Source organism: Colletotrichum phormii, assembly GCF_030913505.1.
Source record: "Colletotrichum phormii strain CBS 102054 chromosome Unknown BDP81scaffold_1, whole genome shotgun sequence".
Classification (NCBI taxonomy): Eukaryota; Fungi; Ascomycota; class Sordariomycetes; order Glomerellales; family Glomerellaceae; genus Colletotrichum; species Colletotrichum phormii.
Genome location: NW_026851443.1, coordinates 3,887,199 through 3,907,220, shown reverse-complemented (window position 1 = coordinate 3,907,220; position 20,022 = coordinate 3,887,199). Strand labels below are relative to the sequence as shown.

The following is a 20,022-nucleotide window of genomic DNA, read 5'->3' as shown; positions in this document are numbered from 1 at the left end:
TTCATCACGGCGATCTTTTCAGAAGAACGTGATTGTTGCTTCCGAGTCTCAATTACCCGGTATGATTTGTATCAGACTCGCCGTCGAGTGCTATCGAGGTCGATTGTCTCCCTGGCCTTGCATGCCTGCTACGCGCATACACTTTGACCGAGACACATAGGTTACGGTATACTCAGCACGCAAATATCTCATTAATACTAGCTAGTTTCAAACCTCACGACTCATGTTTCGAGTAGTTAAGCTAGTAAAAATCATGGTTGCGGTCCTCTCGACTGCCTGAGTTCCAAATTTCGATTCCACACCGAGATCTCACCGAAGAATGACCTCGGTGTATGAGATGCAGCAGCTGACTAAGCGTAGCCGTTCTGGCGCGCTTGTCACCTTTAGAGTTCGCGACGAGGCTGCGTCTCTCTGTGGAGCCAATCCCAGGCAGTCTACGGCTACCTTACAGCAGTTCGTTCATCAGGGAAACAACATAGCGTCCGCCCGCGTCGCATCAATTATTTCCGAACAGAGGTGCACATCGCATTCTCTCCTTAGCCATTAGTCTGCGCCGTCGAAGTCATTGTTATTTCCAGCCCATAATTCGTGGACCATCGTCGCGAATCGACTAGAGCTTCGTCGCTGCGCGCGACCCTGCATCAGTTGGAATTGGACAAGCTTCGAACCCCTCATACCGTGACTGCGGTCGCTGCCTTGAAATCGCGTTTTCACAATGGCGCCAGGAGTAAGTTTTTTTTTAGGTTTTTTTTTTTTTTTGAAGAAGACTTGAACTCGAGTCCACTTCACCTTGCGACCAATGGCAAGCATGTCTAACAAGTGAACTCGGTAGACTCGACGCGCGAATCGTAGCGGATACACCGAACACGATGACTTTGAAGGTCTCCCCGTGCGCCAATGGCGCCAGGAATGGGTGAGCGTCGAGCCCCCAACGCCCGTCGAGACGACGCAGAAGAACGACATCTGGGACGTCGAGCTACCCTGGGGCATGCCTAAGGACGCGGGTCTCCTGCCCCAGCACAGCCAAGACCTCCTCCGCGCCGCGCGATCGGGTGTCCTTTACAAGAGGCCCGCGCCGACCGAGGAGGAAGAGGCCGACGCCGACGCCGTGCCCGACAAGCCGGAGAAGAAGGAGGACGAGGCGGAGACCAAGGGCTTCCAGATCAAGGTGTGGAAGCAGACTAACCGTAACTCGGAGGGGTCCCCCGTCTCGCACCTGGCCAAGCGCAGGAAGGGTACCGTGACCATCTCGTCCAAGACGGTCTCGAGCCACGTTCCCGGCGCGACGGTCACAAAAGCTACTGTGCGAAGAGTCGATGCCGCAGGAAACCCGTATACGCAGGAGATTACGCTGCAGGAGGGCCAGGCAGTCGAGGGCGAGATCATCTCGACGACTGTTGTGGCCGTCGCGGCTGTTGATCCCGCGCAACAAGCTCCACAGCGCGTCCGGCGACCACCGCCACCCAAGAAGAAGAACAAGCCTGGTCCAGGCCGCGGCCGCAAGAAGAAGGTCCTGCCTTTGCCTGCGCCGACGGCGCCTGGCGCACCGGTTGCTGCGCCTCCAGTAGAAGGCGCCCCTGTAGCTCCCAAAGTCGAGGGAGCGGATGGAGCAGACCCTGTAAGTTTACCAGAATACTTTTCATTCAGAGTATGTGACTAATTGGCTTCTAGGCTGTCAAGCAAGAGCGGGAGGACTCGAACAACCCTGACAGCGAGATGGCTGACAACGATGATGATGAGGGCGACGACGATGATGGTGATGATGGCGACGACGGTGACGAGGAGCAGCGCGATGGCGAGAACACGGATAGCCAAGACCAGGAAATGACCGACGCATCTCCATCTGTGCCTACACCGACTGTCGACACAACGGCGGAACTGACCGACCCCGAATCACCCGTACCAAAGCGCGCTGCGCCGATGGCAAATCCCATCAATCTCGCCCCTCCCAACATGCACCTAGCAAACTCCTCTCCCAAGGGCAGCCCTCTCAAGAATGTTGTCTTGCCATCCCCCACGGAGCCACCAGCCCAGTTTTCATCCATTTCAGAAGCATTGGTGCCTCCAGCGGAGCCAAAGGGCGAGCCCTCGGAGGCTGACATGCCCATGGCTGATGGGCCTGAGCCCGCAAAGGAGCCCTCCCCGCAGGCTCCTATTGAATCACTGGATTCGCTTGTGCCTGACCAGCTACCTCCTGCCGACACTTCAGCGGAGCTTCAGGATGCATCGACAGCACTCCCGCCTGCCGAAAAGGTGGGCGACATCGTCTCGCCCATGGCAGAGACAAGATCAACCTTTTCGCTGGCGACGACTGCCGAGACCGATGCTTCGGGTACTAGGTTAGAAAGCGGCGATCAAACTGTGGCGTCTAATGACGCTGCACAAGACTCGATGATGCTTGACGCTCCCGAGGAACGTCAGCCATCTCCGGTCCCCGAGGCTCCCAAGGCTCCCGAGATTCCGGGGCTTTCTGAGGCTCTTGCAACCTCGGAGGTACCGCTGCCTCCTGTCGAGGCGCCAGCGCCTCTTGATGTGGAGGACATCTCAGTAAAGAAGGACGAAAGTCCTCTGGCTCCGCCACCAAGCACGGTAGAACCTGTCGCTTCCATTCCTGAGGCCGAGCCCGCGGCACCTGTGGTTGAGGAGATGCCACTCGCGCCCTCTATGCCTGAACAACCCACAGAAGCCGTCGCATCACCGGCTAAGTCTCCAGTCAAATCGCCATTGAAGTCGCCAGCGATTCCGGCAGCGGAGTCACCGGTCAAATCACCCGCTCCTCTGCTGGAACCTCCAGCTCCTATGGAGCCCCCTATCGTGGAACCTGCCGACATCCCACCCGAGATCCCGGTCGATGTACCCGTCGAAGCACCTGCTGAGGAGCCAGCAGCCTTGCCGCCTTCAGGACCCCTTGAGCCTCCAATCGAGTCCCCCGTAGCACCTCTGGTCGAGTTTCCGGTCGAGATTCCAGTTGAGGCCCCAGAGGACGTTGCAATGGAGGAGGCACCGGCAGAAATTCCCGTAGAGAAACCCCTCGAAGCACCAGTCGAAATCCCAGCCGTCGAGATCCCCACCGCCGAACCGGAGTCGATCCCACCAGCGCCTGCTGAAGTTCCCATGATGCCAGAAGATGACGGCCCGGATCTGCTCGCCGGTTTGGAGACGGAGCTGGATCGACAAGCCGAGATCAGCAAATCTCCACTCCCCGAACCGCCTGCGGCCCCGCATCCGGAGCCAGCGGAGCTCCCCGAGATTGCGAATCCGGTGCCGTTGCCCGAGGTCCCGCCCATTGAGCCTGAGAAGCCCGCGGACGAGCCGACACAGGTGGCATCCGAGAGTGCTCTGGTCCCCGAGGTTTCGGAGATTCAGGAGACAGAAACGGTTCCTGCTGCGCCTGCTGTGGCAGCGGAACCGGCACCGGCCGAGGAAGCTGCTGCGCCCACGGAGACGGCACCTGAGGAGACGGCACCTGTAGAGGAGGAGCTGGAGAAGAAGGCGGAGGAGAGCTCGACTGATGCCGTTGTACCCGCAGCTGATGCTTAGTTTGCGTTTGCTAGAGTGGATTTGTCGAGGTTTACTTGTCCGGGGGTGTTGGAAGCTATTGGTGTTTGAAACGGCGTAAAAGGTGAATAAGCAGGCTTACCGCTTGCCTTGAGTGTAAACTGTATGATGGAGTATCGTTAGATGTGTGATTTTGGAACACGAATACCGTTGAATCGGCAAAATTGTCCTCATGATTTTTTTGGTTTGAAGTTATGACTCTTTCACTGGTACGACCGACGATGTGATGTTTGAATTCTTCCAGGGAACATGATACACATGCACGGATATTTCAACTATATACACAGAATATTATGCCATTTTCTTCTTCTTTTTTTTCCCCTTTTGCCGCAGCCAGCAAAAGAAGGAGTCTACCATTCCAGAACAATACTATCCCAAATGAACCCCTTCCACGTCGTATTGCGCGTAAGCTGGAATGTAACCTCATTCTCCCCTTCCTTTAGCAGCGCACCGGGGACAGGGATCTCAAACAGCCGCCACTCGCCCGCCGCCGTGGCGCTGCGGTACACGGACGGGTCGTTGAGCAGTCCCGAGGTGGAGTCGACGCCGACGGCGCCGCTGGTGAGGTTTCCTACTTGCTGCCCGTTGGCGAGGACGACGCTGCTTGCTCGCGTGGAGTAGCCCGCCAGGGAAACAATCAGGTTCGCGGATGTAGGGGCCGGGGCGGGTAGCGTGGGGATGCGGAAGGAGATTGTGTAGTTCCCCTTGTAGGTTTGGCCGTAGCACCAGTCTGATGTCTTGCTTGCGGAGCAGGGGCTATTGCTGCTGCCGCTTGCGCTGGCGCGGAAGACGATGTTTTCGGGACACGAGGCGATGATGGCGTGGCCGAAGTAGGGGTCTCCTCCGTGCGCGAAGCCGAGGGATGTGCGATCGAAATCGCCGACCTGGAAGAGCTTGGTGCGTTTTGAGACGGCCCAGTTGAGTGTTCCAAGGTCCGTCGTCTGGTCTTCTTCGATGACGTGGACGTCGTTGAAGAGGATGTGCGTCGTCACGTCGGCGAGGGCGGCGCCGGCGGACCAGGCTTGGAGGGCGTAGCCTGCGGCCGTGGTGCGGACGTGGGGGATCGAGAAGGCGCCCGAGGCGTCGGCGTAGGTTGTGTAGTAGTAGTCTGAGCCCATGTCGAGGGCTGTTTTGTTGGGGTGGTTGTCGCCGAGGAAGACGGCGGCGCCAGCGGCGGGGCGGCCGTCGGAGAGGAGGAGTTTGCCTTTGACGGTGCCGCGGGATTGGTAGGGTGCGTCGTCGAGCCAGGGGTAGGGCCAGGAGGCGAATTCGGAGGCGGCGCGGGCTTCTGCGTCGAATTTGGAGCCGTCGTTCTGTGGGAGGATGGGTTAGTTTTCTAAAGGGAGTAAGGGGAGAGCGTTCACGTACGAGGTACCAGAGCCAGGGTCCCCACATCTTGCCGACGGGGAAGACGTCGACGGCGGAGACTTGGAAGTGCGTTCCGTGAACCATATTGAGTTGGACGACATCGCCGGTGGCACTCTCACGGTGGACCTAGTGGGTGTTAGCATGACGCTCCTGGGGTCGCGGTTACGGATCAAACATATACCATGAGCTCCTGCTTCAAGTGGTTGCCGTTGTAGTAGTCCTTGCCAGCATTGATATACCAGCTCCCAACCTCATCACCATACACGCCATAATACTTTTGCGTGCGGATGAAGTCAGAAAAGTCGTACTTTGTGATATACCCTGTGCCATCAGGCGTGCGCCAGGTCTCGTCCTGGACCTTGTTCTCTGGCAGGTAGTCGGCCAGCTTCGGCAGCGGCTTGTCGTGGAGGTCCGTCTTTCCGTTGGGAAAGGTGGTGTTGTCGAGGCGCCAGAGGGTGCGGAATTCGCCCAGGGTGGGCAGGTTGCGGTTAACAAAGTACTGGTAGGCGCCGGCGAGGCCTTGGAAGATGACCCAGTGGAAGTCGCCGTCGTTTGCGGTGAACTTGACGTCGATAAAGGGGGTGCCTTCGTGGGTGCCCTTCTTGGCGATGGTGGCGGAGGACCAGGCGATGTCGTTTGCGGTGCCGTCTAGGGAGGTGGTGAGTATTAGTTCTACGATTGGGAAGATTCGAGATTCGAGATGAAGGCATTCACATACTGTAGCTCACGTAGTGGCCGACGGCGTTTCCAACGAGGTCGCGGTCCTTGTAGTACAGCTTCACGCCGTACTTGAGGCCTTGGGTCATGTTCCACACATCGTTGCCAATGATCCACGTCTGGTTGTCGACCTGCCTGAGGAAAGGTTCGGTCTGTGTCGGGGCCGCGAAGGCATTGGAAATCAATCCCCCGAGGGCGGCGGCGAAGAGACTGGTTCTCATCTTGGCAGACGGAGCTTCAATGTCACGCACGTCTAGTAAGAGAGCAACGACGACAAGAGTCCGCAAGGCCTACTGATCTCTTGTGTCCTTCTACCTGCTCAAACAGGCACCGAGAGAAGACTAAATAAGTCCACTGACCCGAATGGCGACTCGAGACCCTTACTCGAGTCTATCCCAAACAAGCATTGAGCCGCGCAACCGGCACGCCGGTGCCGCTCTTCTCCTCATTCTTACCTCTCGTGGTTCATGGGTTCCGTGGGGAAGAGGAGCCCATGGTTCGTATTGCTTCTTTTCGCGCTCAGGATGCGGAGTGGTGAATGGTGAATGACTGGGTGAGGCGACGTCAGTCGGTCAAGACTGGGGCGGGCGGATATCGCAAGCAGGGCTCTACCCCGTTTCCCGCAATCCAAGTAAGCTTAGCTGCTAGCAAACGGCGAGCTTTGATGGGTGGAATTTCAGATATCAACCTAGGTGTGCCTCGCTCCTTTCGGGAGAGCGGGAGATTGGGAATTGGGGAGTGGTCCGGACTCTGAGCTCTGAGCGCATCTAGGTTTTTTTCTTCCTCCTCTCGAGATCGCCAAGCTATCCCCGAGGACGTGTGGTGCTAGCTGCTGCAGCCTGCATTTGCTTGAAGTTGGGGGAATATTGGGCATGGGGTAACCCCGACTTCGGGGTACCATGGACCGAGGGTTGGGGTAAGTGCGTGGTCCTATGAAGATTGACCTGCCCGAAATGCTCGTTGTGCAGTGTCTCGCTGTCATGAACTGTCATGAGCTGTCATTTGTTGTGACCGACATTGCCGGTCAGCCGATTGGGTTTTGGGCCAAGATCTCCGGAGATGAAAGCATTGAGATGCGGTCCGACTTGCTTGGAGTTGAGATATCGCAGCAGAACAGGAGATCCAGGTAAGGTAGACAAAACGAACCACGCAGAGTAGACGCTGAAACCAAGTCAATGAGGGACTATGTATAATAAATTGTTCAATCTTACGAATACTTGCTCACACTGCGTACGACAGATCAACTATCGGCTTTGCTGCGGCCTGCCAGGAGGGTAGCGAACTTTCTGTAGATACTGCTCCTTCAATCTCGAACTGGTTTTCAGGGCATGGGCAAGGAAGATGAATAGGGCGCGACAGAATCCGAGCTCACGCTCTCGGGCTATGAAAAAAGTTAATAGAGTGTTGTTGACTGGAGTGTAACCGTACAGAGTACCTACCTTGCACAGGAGTAAGGCAACATGTTCTTGAGAGAAGATGGCGAGTCAGAAAAGACACCAGCCACATATTGTGTGCACGAACCAAGACTTGGGTTACAGTACTTGTGGCTGAGTTCACGGCAGATGCGGTAGCGACAAGGGAGGTGCCGATGGAGAGCCTCGGGAAGGCAGGCACCTTACTCTGCAACAAGTCAATCCGACTTTTGATTAATCAGTCATGACAAAACATCGGGAAGGAGATGAGGAGGTTCAGTACGGAGTAGACGAGAGAGATATTCGTACATGATCAGCCTAGGAAACTACCATAGAGGGGGATGAAATTGCGCTATTCTTTGAGCCTGCCGTGCCTGCCCAGTTTCTTGCAGCTTCATGGGGAGTAATGCTGCCCAGTAAGATCGGGTCGGGTACGGGGTTGCCCCTTCCTCTTGTCGGTCTTCTGATCGGTCCTTCTCAAAGGGTTGAGCATCGGGACATCGCAGGCACGCAGGATGATCTGGGCTTTCCCCCGGTTTCTGCTCAAAAGTTTTTTCTCCTTTCCATCAGGTAGTGCAAATGCTTAACGTCAATATCAAACGCAAGATCTGCAAAGTACCAAAAATACACTTCTTCGGGCCACGTCAATACAAGCTCCCACATAGCGCTGGGTCAGGATCGACGGCTACCCGAGAGCGAACCTATCATGACCACATCTCACAGACCTCTGGAAGCACAAGCGAACGCACAGAGGGACCCTTCCAAGTTCCCGCCCGGAGGTCTTCCCCATCCGTGTCAGTGTCTCACGGCACAGCATTTGGTTCAGATGGATCCCGAGCGGTCGGAACAAGAGAGACGCCAAGTCGGCGATGAATGGATACTCAACGGCCCGTCCGATAGAGACCAGCCAGACAACGCTTTCGGCGCCCGGCATGATGGGATGTTGAAGACTCGAAGTCGCCGGTCATCCAGACACGGCCTACGGAGGCCGAAGTGAACGCCAGAACGGCCACCCGCGGACAAGGACATGCCAGGGATCATGGCAACACGGGTGTTGACGAAACTTTCCACCAAGAACAAGAGCTTAAAGTGTGCCCATCACGCCATTCACCACTGTTGCAAGCCCAGTCCTATTATTGTAAACCGAACCAACAGTAGCACTATGAAGGATTCGGCATCATCCGTACCGTCTACGCGACAACGAAAGAGAGTTTGCGTTTGACCTGCACCAGGTACAGTCCCTGCAGGGGAAAGGACGGTCTGGCCTGCCACGTCTGGCTCGACTGGTCCAAGTCTCCAGACTCCAAGAGGCTATCGTAGCCGATCCAAAGTACGAACAGGCCCCAGCGCGTGCCGCCGCGCCGCGTAGCGTGGCGCCAATCGCATCCAGAAGAATTCTCGCTGATATTCTGGTCGCTTCATCCTTTGCACCTGCATACCGGAGCTTCACTTTATATCACTTACATTTTGCTGAGTGCGACACCTACGCTGTATACCGTACCGAATACTCCGTACACTGCGTGACTGCGTAGGTGAATTGAACAGGGGCCCCAGGGCGGCGGAAAACTTGCCGAAGATAAAGGAAACATGAGGGAGAGGAAGGTGACGGTGATCGATCCTATACGGCTCCGATCCGCGGTTGTGGACATGCCGGTTTTGGCCCCCATGCGACGCTACCTTGCGCCGCAGACTCAGAGTGAGAGGCATCCATTCGGCGCTTCTTTCACCTTCCCTGGCAATGGCAGGCCTGGATGAGACTGGACTGTTCCCCGCCGTCTCTTTCTGCCTTTGTCAGTTTCCGAGGTCCTCTCCGCATGACGTTAATCAAGCCTCATCCAAGACTGACTCGCAGAGCCTGGCGAGACGCCATTCTCTCATTTATTCGTACGCCCGCCACGCCCTATCCTAGACCTTGCGCCAGAGGAACGGCCATCGGCCAGTCCCATGGTTGCCTCACTTCCCGCACCATCGTGCGACATCAGACGCTCCCCAGAAAGACCAACCTCGAGTTCTCAACCTACCTTACCTTACTCCGTACACTACGCAGCTGTGACAGCCACGCACCCACGGTAGACTCTTGCAGCAACTCAAACCCCCACCGGGGTGCCCACCGGGGTGGCTGAAAGTCAAAGTGGCCGTTATTCTGTGTTTCTCGTGGGTTACACTCAACAACGTCCGAACCCCACTGGGTCATCCCCTGTGCCAACCCTCATGTCCATGGTCTGTGCAGCTTCAAAGAGATAAACGCATGGTCCACCTCGTCCAAGAACTTGGCATCTCCCTCGATATCGCACGTGGGCGAACCGGCACCGAAGAGGTTCACCAACCATCAACCGACCTTTTTCAGCTTGTGTGTGTCTATCCCAACTTATTAACGCGTGGGGCCCGTCAAGGATTAAGTAGGAAGTTCGAATCTTCGACCCTCTCTCCATTCGCTCTATTGATTAATCAAACAAAAGGATTCCATCAAAAAAGTAACGTAGCGTCTCGTCCTTCGGGATTAGGGTCCGCTTCACGCCATCGAAGCCACGGCAGACACCAAGTGCCGATCACTGACGCGCCTCGAGCTCTCAGCCGGTAAACTCTAATCCCACGCTTGAACCTTTCAGGGGGACCAACGAGGGCAGAGCCTAACTGTTTGGGCCTTCATTTTGATTCCAGACCTGCGAAAAAAGAAAAAAAGAGGATTACCGCCTGGATGGAAACACCCGCTCTTGTGCGTCCCTTTCCGAGCATCTGGACGTGGAATGCCATCAAACAACGCGACCTCCTGACATACTAATCACATCATATTTCCCTTTCCCACCTTCTTCTCAGCCTACATTGCCTATAGTCGTCTCTTGGCCCCCACGCCCCGTCAAGCGGTCCCGGCTCCCGTTACGTGTGGTTTGCTTGCTTCTTCATCGACCGACGAAATCCTTCACGGCCAATCCCCAGGTTTCCCGTTCCCACCGTTCGTCAACTAGTTCCACATCCCCGCAGCTTCGGTCTACGGAGTACTTGACTCTTGTCTGTCTTTTGTGGTTTGCGTTTTGCCTACATACAACCCAGGCTGGCAATCAACCCGGCAGACCCGCGAGGCTGGGCGCAGTCGATCCCATGAGCGATGGACTTTGATGAAGAAACCAAGCCAAACCTGACAACCTTGAACATGAGCTCCAACGTGAGCGTGAGAAGCGAGTCTATCGACGCCTTCGAACCTGCTACCCAGCAGCAGAATGGGTCAAAACCGCCCATCAAGCGCAGGTCTCCAATAGCCTGCCGGAGGTTCGTCCTGCTCGCCAGTGCGGCGGACATTTCGCGAACTTGACGAGCTAAACAGTGTCCCAGATGTCGCCGAATGAGGAGCAAATGTATACATGAAAAGGGACAGCCGCCGTGTAAATCCTGCGCCGAAGCGGGCATACCAGCGAGTGAATGGTACCATTAGCACCAAGCAACGTCAGCGACGCGGTCTCGAAGCTAATCAACGACAGCATCTTCCCCCAACGAGGCCAGCCAGATCTCGACCGCGAGTATCGTCACCCTCGCTTGAGGGCCGAGAAGGCTGCCAAACGAGAAGCCGACAAGGCCCGACGCAGCGCATCAGATGCGCAAGTGCCCCGTGGTCCCGGCGCGCCAGCTCTTCGGAAACCCGCAGACGAATGGGAGCTTCTCCCACCGCTTCCCGAGATCATTGATGCCGTACACGTCTTCACTCGCAAGTATTTCCAGCTAGGCTTCATTCCGAAGGAGCGTTTCCCCCAGCAGCTGCAGCGAGACCACCGATCCGTCAGCGTCTTCCTTCTGCTTGGCATTCTCAGTGTCTCGGCTCGCTTCTCGCCAGCCCTGGCCCAGAGGTACCATGGGGAGATGGAAGCCGTCGACTTCTTCATGGAAAGGGCCAGCAACCTCGCGCTCAACGAACTGTATCAAGAGCCTACTCTGGAGAGATGCCAAGCCTTCTATCTGTTGAGTCTAGCGCAGCAAGGCGGTGGTATGAGGAACAGGAGCTACGTGAGTTCCCTGCATGGAGTGTTATTCATGGGCACTGCTGAACTTTTGCTAGATCAATATTGGCATTGCCACGAGGATGGCCGTCTTGATGCACTTGCATCGCGAGGAGTTCTATAAGATGAAGAGTCCCACGAGGGAGATGATTATCAGGGCAGAATCTGCGCGCAGGACTTTGGTGAGTCGTTCATTGCATCAAAAGGAGGAAGCTTTGCTAACAAACATCAGTGGATGCTACACAGTCAGTGATCACGAACGAGGACGAGTCGGCTTTCGCTAACAACATGTAGGCCAGGATAACCTTCACTGCGGCGCTCTTTCCCCCGTATCACTCGCTGCAAACGACATCACGGCTCTTCTCCCCAGCAACGAGGAAGACTTTGCCTACGGCCGCGAGCCATTATCACGCGCTGCCCTCGAGGATACACCACCAGCCCGCGAGAACCCTTCCCTGATTCATCAACCATCTCGATCGCTGTTTGCGAGTCTGATGCAAGCACACTACTACTGGGGGAAAGTCGCTCGCCGAGCGTTGGCGACGATGAAGAGCGCCAATCCTTGGGACCCTACGAGCGAGTACGCCATTACAGCAAAGCAGACCCTAAGCTGGGAACAGCAGCTTCCGCAAGACCACCGTTGGAGTATGGTTCTTCTCAAAGGGCACAAGTCCGTTGGCGAAGATCTGGTAGGTGCCGAGAATCACTACAATGAGACTTGTGATTGACATGTTCAGGCCTATCTCGGAGTCACCATGATAACGAAACTCTGCAACATTGTGCTGAGGCGTGCGTATCTCGAGAAGTAAGCCCAAACACCATCTATCCTAGTACTTCTTAACGTACTGACCAGCACAGCATTATCAAAACAGACGAGAAGGATATGCAACGCAGGGCGTTTTTCGCAAACATGTCAGACGATCTCTTCCGGAACGTGCGAGAGCTATACGAGCAAATCGATGCTCAGTTCAGCGCCAGATCCTCCGAAGAGGGTGTAGGAGCCCAGATGGCGTCGTTCTGCGTCTACAGCTGTGGCCTTTTCTCGACGTACCTAGTCAAGTACCGGAACAGTGAGTACTAAGAAGCTGTGGATGTGACGGCATCATGCTTACCATGACTAGTTTGTTCCGACAAAAACATCGTCGCGCAGGCTCCGAATATGCTTCAACGGTGCATGTCCATTCTCATCGAGTCCAAGCAGACTTGGCCCCTCGCCTCTCGCTGGCTCGAATCTCTTGAGCGATTCTCACGCGATCCTAAAGCGGCTGCCTTTAGTCTTGAGGGCAGTATGGCCGACGGCGTAAGTCCCCAACCCTCATACCACCCACTGATGCTCGAAAGGAAAAGCTGACGAGTGTCTTGCCAGAATGACCGAACCCTCCGACCGCTCCATCCTTCGCCATCCAACTTCTCAAAGGGCCCACGCGCCGATGCGCCAAAGTATCAGCTCCCAGGCCCGCCGGCAACCCCCTTGAACGAGAAGAAACCAGTGCCACCGCCACCACGACACAGCAGCATCAGCAGCAACGCATCCAACAAGGTCCTTCCTCCCCCAAGCCCGTCGCCGAGCCTACAGCAACAGCAGCAAATGCACCAGCAACACAACTCCGCATTCCCTCTCCCGCCGCTCATGAACACTGCCCATCAACAGCAGTCCCAACTTCATCACCAGCAGCAGCAGCACCAGGCCCAACATCATCAAACCCTCTCGCCACACCAACAACATCACCTGCTACAACACCAACCGCAGCCGCACCACCAACTCCAACATCAGCAACGCCACCAACATCCTCCGACACCTCACATGCAACAACAACATCAGCATCTACCCCCAGAACTACATCCACAATGCTCCTCACCACTATACTCCCAAGCCCCTCCTCCCTACAGCCCAAACAACGGCATGGGCATGCTTGTTCAAGCTGCCTCCTTCGACACCGCAAGCCCGATCCTTGGTGCGCCGGCGCAGCCTCCGCCGTCGACGAATCCGTACGATCCGAATACGGCCGCGACGGTGGCGGCGTTTTACAATTCACCTGGGTCCACATCCATCGTCCTCGGCCCTGGCACGGACGGCTTCGAGTGTGAGCTCCAGAGCTGGTTCGACGGTACGGCGCCGGTTCAGGCGACAAGCTGGATCGGGAACGGGGCAGCTGGGCTGGGATGGTTTGGATCCACGTAAGGTACACATACTACCGAGATGGCCTCCATTGAGGCAGAAAGAGGTGGGAAACAGGCATGACTCAGAGAAGAAGACGAGAGAGAGGTTGGGAAGCCTGTGCGTGTGAGAAAGAACACTTTGGGTTCGAGCGTCTATCTATATCTGAGCGATTCGGTCATTTGCTTTTTTTACATCAACCTATTTAATTATATCTAGAGATTGGGCGCCAGGTCGGAAAATAAGGAAGGGGAAATGAGAGGAGAGTCAACTTTGATGCACAAAAATCTTGGAGGGCCGGCGCAAATCATAGACGGAAAACCTTCGGGTCATTGGGTCATTTTGGAGCCATCTAGCCGTCATCATGCTTTTTTCCATTTGCTTTATACATATTTCTAGATCAAGATACCAGAGTGAATTAAGTGCGTTTCTCCACAATATTCTTGTTTCTGAACAGACGGGCTCGTGTGGATTGATCCTGTGCCGTCATGTGAAGCGCACTATTTTATGCCAATCCGCGGATGAGCCTGAGGAACTGAATAATAAGAGGGGAATTATTGTCCTTGCGATGTCTGCTGAGTAACATTGATATCCATAATCCTCAACTCAGGAGATAGGGGCACGTAGATCACTCCGGGAAGAACCGGACGAGCCTGAATACGTTAATCATGGAAATTCCCATATCATCCATCAAACTCATGGGGGTCTTTTTTTTTTTTTTTTTTTTTTTGGTTCATCCTTCGATTTGACAGAACCACGGCTCGTTGAATAAAATTGTACGCAATGCTTCGAGCAAGAAACGCAAAGAAAGGCACGAGGCGACCAATGCGTAGGAGTGCTTTACGCACACAATATTCGAGCTTCCCTACTTCAATTCTCGAGCATTGCAAAACAACTTCCCTTCCTGGTTTAAAAGAAACGTACCCGAGAGGCAAAGTTGATTTCGTTGCGGTGAAAACGCACCTTTTAGCACCGCGGTCTGGGCCAATGCAGTCTGAATAGAAGAAATGAGGCGGACTTCGGAAGCGGCACTCATAGACTTGTTGGCGGGATGATGATATCGGCAAGGGATAAGAACACCTTAATCATAGCAAGATATCGAAAATCCATTGATGGACTTGGCAGACGTCTTCCCCGCGAAGAGTAACAGTCATGACATCCAGCTACATCACATCTCATCTCACCCACACAACACCACAGTCACTCACTTCCAAAGATAAAGGGGGCAAAACTCATTGAACTTCTACGACTATCAATCAGTGCTAGACATGAAGCCACTTGACCTCGTCATAAGCGCGTTGTGTGCCGTCTGTTTCTTCCTCTGCAGGATCCGTCTCTCCTCGCTGCGCCTACACTCTCCTGTGATTTGCCCATTTCGCAAGGCCCTTTCTTCTCATCCGCCCGCCTGGTGCGCGCAAGTCTTCTTTTCCAGTGAAGGAAAGAGGCTCCGACGAAATCGCACAAGAGTATGGCCTAGAGCAGAAGCCTCCAGAGAGGCTAAAGACTCTTCCTTTCCCGGCCCACCTGATCACTTGACCGGGGGGGTTCTTCCGAGTTGGGATATGGCCGACTCCGAAATGTGTATTGACGTTGTTCATTTCCCCGTCTCTCATTGCTCTCGTTTCCCCGTCGAAGGATGAAATCAAACTCCATGTTCCATCTGAGGGAAACTCCTTCTACATGACTTTTAGGTCGCCAACGCGCTTTCTATGCGAGGCGTACATGACAATGAGGACACTCCCCGCCTTCTCTCTAATCCAGCCTTCCGTCGCGAAAATCAAAGTCCAGAAGATAACAGCCAAGGCGCAGGTGAAGTAATTGAATAAGGGGGTGCAGTTTCGTGATGTGATATGGTGTGCTGACAAGGGGTATTGGGATGAAATTAGTCCTGGGGTGGTGGTGGTGCAAGGATGTCTATATACACGCGAGGGAGCTCCGTGTCTTCGATGCTGTGTTGTGGCAAGAGCTGGGATTGGCTGTTCTCTCTCTCCTCCGTTTGACGCAGATCCGGGTTTCGGTAGAGAAACAGGCTGCTCCAGGATATGTGCTGGGCTTGGGGGGTTGGTTGGGTGTGAATAATCAAACAAGTCGAAATACAGCGTCAGCCTCAAGCTCTACAAAGCTCAAGTCTGCGCCATGACGCTGGAAGAACCGCCGAGCTGACGCTTGACCTGTTCGCGTGCCCAGCGAGCGGTCTCGATGGTTCGGGGCTGGAACTCGCGGTTGGTCTTGGTCTCCTTGATGAGGGCGGTGAGCCACTCCTGGCGGAAAACGTCGACGAGCTCGCCGTTGGGGTAGGCCTCAGCCAGGTCGCCGATAACACCCATGGATGCACGCATGAGCGCCTCGCTACGGTTCATGTCGCTGGCAATCATGTTCAACAACTGGAAGATCGAAGGCACGTATTGCTGAAGCGCCGGGGCTGCACAGACTTATTAGCGGGCGCAATCTAGATAGGCAGAAATAATTATCGGATAAAACTCACTCTTACCACCGGACCTCATAGCTCCGATGATACCGCCCCAGGCATCCATGATACCCTCGCGAAGAGAGATGACGTAGTCGTACATCTCGTAGGGACCCTCGGGACCGGCGTTCACGGTCGCCGCCTGCTGCAAAACCTGAGCGATGACGGACAGGTAAGTCTCAAAGTGGCCACCAATGGCGCCGGCAATGTCACCGAAGCACTGCAGGATCGCAGGCTTGAACTGGTTGCTCAAGGCGGTGCTCTGTGAGAAGTGTTAGCAAGACTCTTACACGCATATCGCCGATCCAATGTCGCATCCACAAGAGTGAATGAAAACATTTGAAAGTCAGTCGGCAGTGATAACGTACCTTGAGGTTGTGAAGCAGGTGGTTCATGAAGTTGTCGCAGTACGGCTGGCTGCGCTCGCCAAGGGATCGCGTCAGGTCGCTAACAAGACCGATAGCCATGGAGCACAGAGCGGGCTCCTCTTGGTTCGACAGAGCGTTGTAGAGGAAGGGCGTGAAAGCCTCCATGTACTTGGAGAAGTCCTCCTCCATAGCGTTGGCCAGAGCGCTGATGGTGGCGAAGATACCATCGGGAACGCTGGACTTGCTGCCCACGGTGCTCAGAATCTGGAGCAGTGTCTGCATAATTCTGTCACCTTGGGGAATGATCTCCTTGTCGAGTCTCTGGATGATAGCTTGAAGAACGGTGCACAAGCTAGTTTGCATCTCCTCCAGCATGATCCTGTCCTCGACGCTAACGACCTGGGTCTGCATGGGGATGGTGCCCTCGAGACGCTCAATCACGACGCCGGAAAGAGAGGCAATGGGCTGCATGCTCTCGCTGGCAGCGTTCTGCACAAAAACGTTGAGAACCTCGTAAGCGGCGGTGCGGACGTACGAATCGCAGTCGGGGCGGGCCGTCAGGCCAAGCAGGTTGGTGACGCTCTGGTTGAAGTGGGGGGTCAGAGGGTTCTGGGCGGCACCGAGGTCGCCGGAGAAGCGCTCGGCCAAGTTCATGAGGGCCCAGCAGCACGAAGATGCTATCTTTGCGCTGCTCATAAGGCCGTTGAACAGGGAGCGGATGAGAGGGTCGAGGTGCTGGTTGGGGTCGATGCTGTCGGACACGCTCTCAGTGATGCGGCCGAGGGCATAGGCGGTCGAGTCCTTGACGTGCAGGGAGCTGTCGTCCATCATGCCGATAAGGATAGGAAGAGCCTGCTTGACGATAGGGTCGAGGACCTTCTCATCGGGGCCGTCCATGATGGCGCCGAAAGCAGAAACGGCGGCATCACGGTGGTGCCAGTCTTCGGCACGCAGGTTGCCCTCGACGAACTGCAGCACGGGGCTGATGATAGCAGCACCGATGGCCTGGGCGTAAAGGGCGAGACACTGGTAGGCGGCGCGGGCCAAGTTGTACTCGTCATCGGCCGCATCCTCGTCCTGCTTGGTCAGAAGCAGAAGGAGGACGGGCACAACCTCGTTGGCTGCTACGCGAGCGAAGTTGTAGAAGGGTCTCATCTGGTCGGCGCTCTCGACCTGAGCGTTGTCGTCCTCGATACCGATCTCCTCCTCGCAGACGGTGCTCCAGAACTCAACAGCCAGCTTGGCAACATCCTCATCCGAAGACTTCATGCCCAGAATGGTGAGGCCGAACAGAGCCTTCTCCATGTAGAAGCGCATGTTATCGTAGTAGAGACCCATGATGCGGTTGAGGCATCCAAAGGCGCCCTGCTGTATCCGGGAGTCATCGGCCTGGGTGGCCTCGCAAACGACCTGCATGATGTAGTTGCGCTCGCCCTCGTGCTTGAAGTTGTTACCGACGAACTCGAGCGAGTCTCCCAAGGCCGTGATGGCGGCCAGGCGAACCTCGAGGCTCGTCTCCTCCTTGCGGGCACCCTGAACGACGGCGGTCAGGATGGCGTTGGAGTGAGCAATGAGAGCCGTTCGCAGATCGGGATCTTGGCTTTCGCAGATGTAGCCGATCGTGGTCAAGGAGGCCTGCTTCTGGTGTTCGCCACCCTCGCTAATGTTCTTGACGAGGATGCCCATGAGGTCCTGCCACTGACTTCTCGGAAGCTCGATCGAGGCGATGGAGGAGATGACCTGAGCAGCTGCCTGACCGGCCTGGGAGTTGGAGGAGCCGAGGGTCTGCAGGGTCAAGTTCTTGACCTGCGTCTTTGTCTCGTCGTCGGTCTGTTGGAGCCATTTTGCCTGGAGCTCTTGGTGACGGGCAAAGTCACGGGCAGTGAAGGCGTTCTTCAGGGCGAGACCTGCGGCGGCACGAATGGAACCATCGGCGTTGTCGTTTGCAAGCTCTTGAACGAGGGTTGCGAGGTATAGGGGCTGTTGGGAAGGATGGTTAGCAAATTTGCCAGCGGCGGTGGGGGGAGGGGGCACTCGGAATGCAAAAGTGGGCGGGCACATACGAAGTTGTTGTCGGCTGCTTGTGTAAGTTGCTGCTCGGCAGCGTTGCGCAAGTTCGCGTCTACTCAGAACGTCAGCATGATCATGGAGGTTGTGGCGGTTTGGTGATGCGCGGTGTGAAGGAGGAAGCCAAGAAAGAGCAGGTTCTGTTCCATTGCCCTGGCGACAATTTGGGGGAGAGTAGGGGATAGGATTTGCTGGCGATGCAAAACCTGGCAGGTGCCGTGAAGAATGAACGAGACCAAAACCACGAAGCGGACGTAAAATTGCTTACCTGGCGACAGCGAATTGGCCAAAACCTGGTTGATCTCTGAGCCCGACATGTTTGCCGCTCTGAATGTGTGGTGGTTTGAAGGAGGTAAGGCTGAGCCAGTGCCGATGTTTGGAGAGGTTCGGAGGGGGGCTCGTTGACAGGTTGCACGTGTCAGGAGGTGGGAGGGAAAGGGTTCAGCAAGGCACCGCAGCTGAGGTCAGAGCAAAAGCGGGAGACGCGGGGGGTGTTTTGCGGCGGCGGGCGGTCTAGGCTGAGAAGACAGGACCAAAGGTTTGGTTGGCGTAAGGTGGTGTGTGAAGCGGGCGCCAGGGGCAGGGTCGGCAGTGCGTTGAGAGCAGCGACCTTGTGAGTGTAGGTGGGAGGATGAGAGAGAGAGAGAGAGAGAGAGAGAGAGAATGACCGGGACCGAGCGGACGGCAGAGAGAGGTAGAAGGAAGCGAGAGAATGTGCCTGTATCGTATCTGTGTGTGTGTGTGAGAGAGAGAGAGAGAGAGAGAGAGAGAGAGAGACGGCAAAAAAGGATTCGCTCTGGGTTCCGAATTAAAATGATGCGCCAAAAGACGATGTCTTGTGGTAAGGCCTTTTGCAAGAATTAGAGGGCGTACCGTACTCCGTAAAGAAAAGATGGTTGCGACAGTAAGCAAGCGCAGGAGTCGGGTGGTGAGTAATGTGAGGATTTTTATGGTTTTTATTTTAATTTGTTTTCTCCCTCTCTGTTCCCTTTGGGTTGGTGAAGGAGAGGAAAAAATAGGAGCGGGACCTTGACGAGGTTGTTGACGATCTCAGGCTGCTGCCCAGTTACAGTATTGAATGGCCCGCTACGCAGTTGTGGTGCACCGTAATAAGGCAGGTAGGTACCTCAGCCCAGGGACGTAATTAAAGCAGCAGGAGCAATAGAGGAGAACAGGAAGGGGGGAGTGACGGTGACAGCGGGAGCATTAGAGACAGCATACAATGGGCGGTGAATACGCATAGGTAATCCCCTGGGGGAGGTCACCTCAGGTAGCAGCAGTGGATGTCTAGTCGTCACCTTTCTGTTTTTTTTTTTTTTTTTTAGTTCATCCTGTTTGTTGCTTAGGTGCAGCAAGGTCTTGCTCCTTCTTCTCTACTACCTGGGCTGCCAAAAGGCAACACCTTACAGTGCGGGACATGCAGCTCCAAGAGGTACCCAGCATGGACATGTAAAACCGCCACTTTCCACAGGCTGGCAAGGTGACCCGACGGTGGCCAGCCGATAGGAGCAAGGGCAAAAAAGAAACGACTGAGGAAAAAAAAAATACACAGGTCGTTAAATGAGTGTGGGGAAGGAGAGAGGTTTCTGATGCACGAAACCGAGGAGGGGTCGTTTCCGTCTGCTTCTAGCTTCGTCCGCTCCTGCACTTTTAGAAATTGTTGCCTACGGAGTACCTTACTTGAACTGACGAGGAAGGCACGGAAACGAGAAACACTCCTTCTCCCTTTTATGTCTGTGGTCGTTGTTGCATCTTCAACGGCACTGCAAGTCCGTTTTGGATGTTACTTTTCTGGCGTCTCTGGATGGACCGTTCACTCGAGCCGGGGGGCGAGACATGCTGAACTTTCGGCCAAAATATGAATCAACTGAGGGCGGGGAGGGGCAGAAAGTGAATCAAAATAATGAATGAGGCATTC

General features: G+C 55.2%; 4 protein-coding genes across 4 annotated transcripts; 2 read left to right on the top strand and 2 right to left on the bottom strand.

The window, feature by feature from the left end:
- Positions 1–715: 715 nt before the first annotated feature.
- On the top strand, positions 716–3,540 carry BDP81DRAFT_444808 (uncharacterized protein; the record flags this gene model as incomplete). The annotated part of the gene is made up of 3 exons (XM_060591881.1): positions 716–727; positions 833–1,618; positions 1,672–3,540. The coding sequence occupies 3 exons, from the start codon at positions 716–718 to the stop codon at positions 3,538–3,540; spliced, it is 2,667 nt and encodes an 888-aa protein (XP_060452289.1).
- A 368-nt stretch (positions 3,541–3,908) lies between these two features.
- On the bottom strand, positions 3,909–5,864 carry BDP81DRAFT_307373 (rhamnogalacturonate lyase; the record flags this gene model as incomplete). The annotated part of the gene is made up of 4 exons (XM_060583360.1): positions 3,909–4,871; positions 4,927–5,052; positions 5,108–5,574; positions 5,645–5,864. 4 exons carry the CDS (start codon positions 5,862–5,864, stop codon positions 3,909–3,911), a joined length of 1,776 nt encoding a protein of 591 aa, XP_060452288.1.
- Positions 5,865–10,161: 4,297 nt separating this feature from the next.
- BDP81DRAFT_306378 (uncharacterized protein) lies at positions 10,162–13,226 on the top strand (the record flags this gene model as incomplete). The annotated part of the gene is made up of 10 exons (XM_060583268.1): positions 10,162–10,322; positions 10,386–10,475; positions 10,532–11,051; positions 11,104–11,226; positions 11,277–11,289; positions 11,339–11,733; positions 11,782–11,849; positions 11,903–12,114; positions 12,166–12,344; positions 12,411–13,226. 10 exons carry the CDS (start codon positions 10,162–10,164, stop codon positions 13,224–13,226), a joined length of 2,577 nt encoding a protein of 858 aa, XP_060452287.1.
- A 2,099-nt stretch (positions 13,227–15,325) lies between these two features.
- BDP81DRAFT_305504 (armadillo-type protein) lies at positions 15,326–18,421 on the bottom strand (the record flags this gene model as incomplete). The annotated part of the gene is made up of 5 exons (XM_060583179.1): positions 15,326–15,624; positions 15,688–15,931; positions 16,038–18,017; positions 18,101–18,162; positions 18,373–18,421. 5 exons carry the CDS (start codon positions 18,419–18,421, stop codon positions 15,326–15,328), a joined length of 2,634 nt encoding a protein of 877 aa, XP_060452286.1.
- Positions 18,422–20,022: the final 1,601 nt, after the last annotated feature.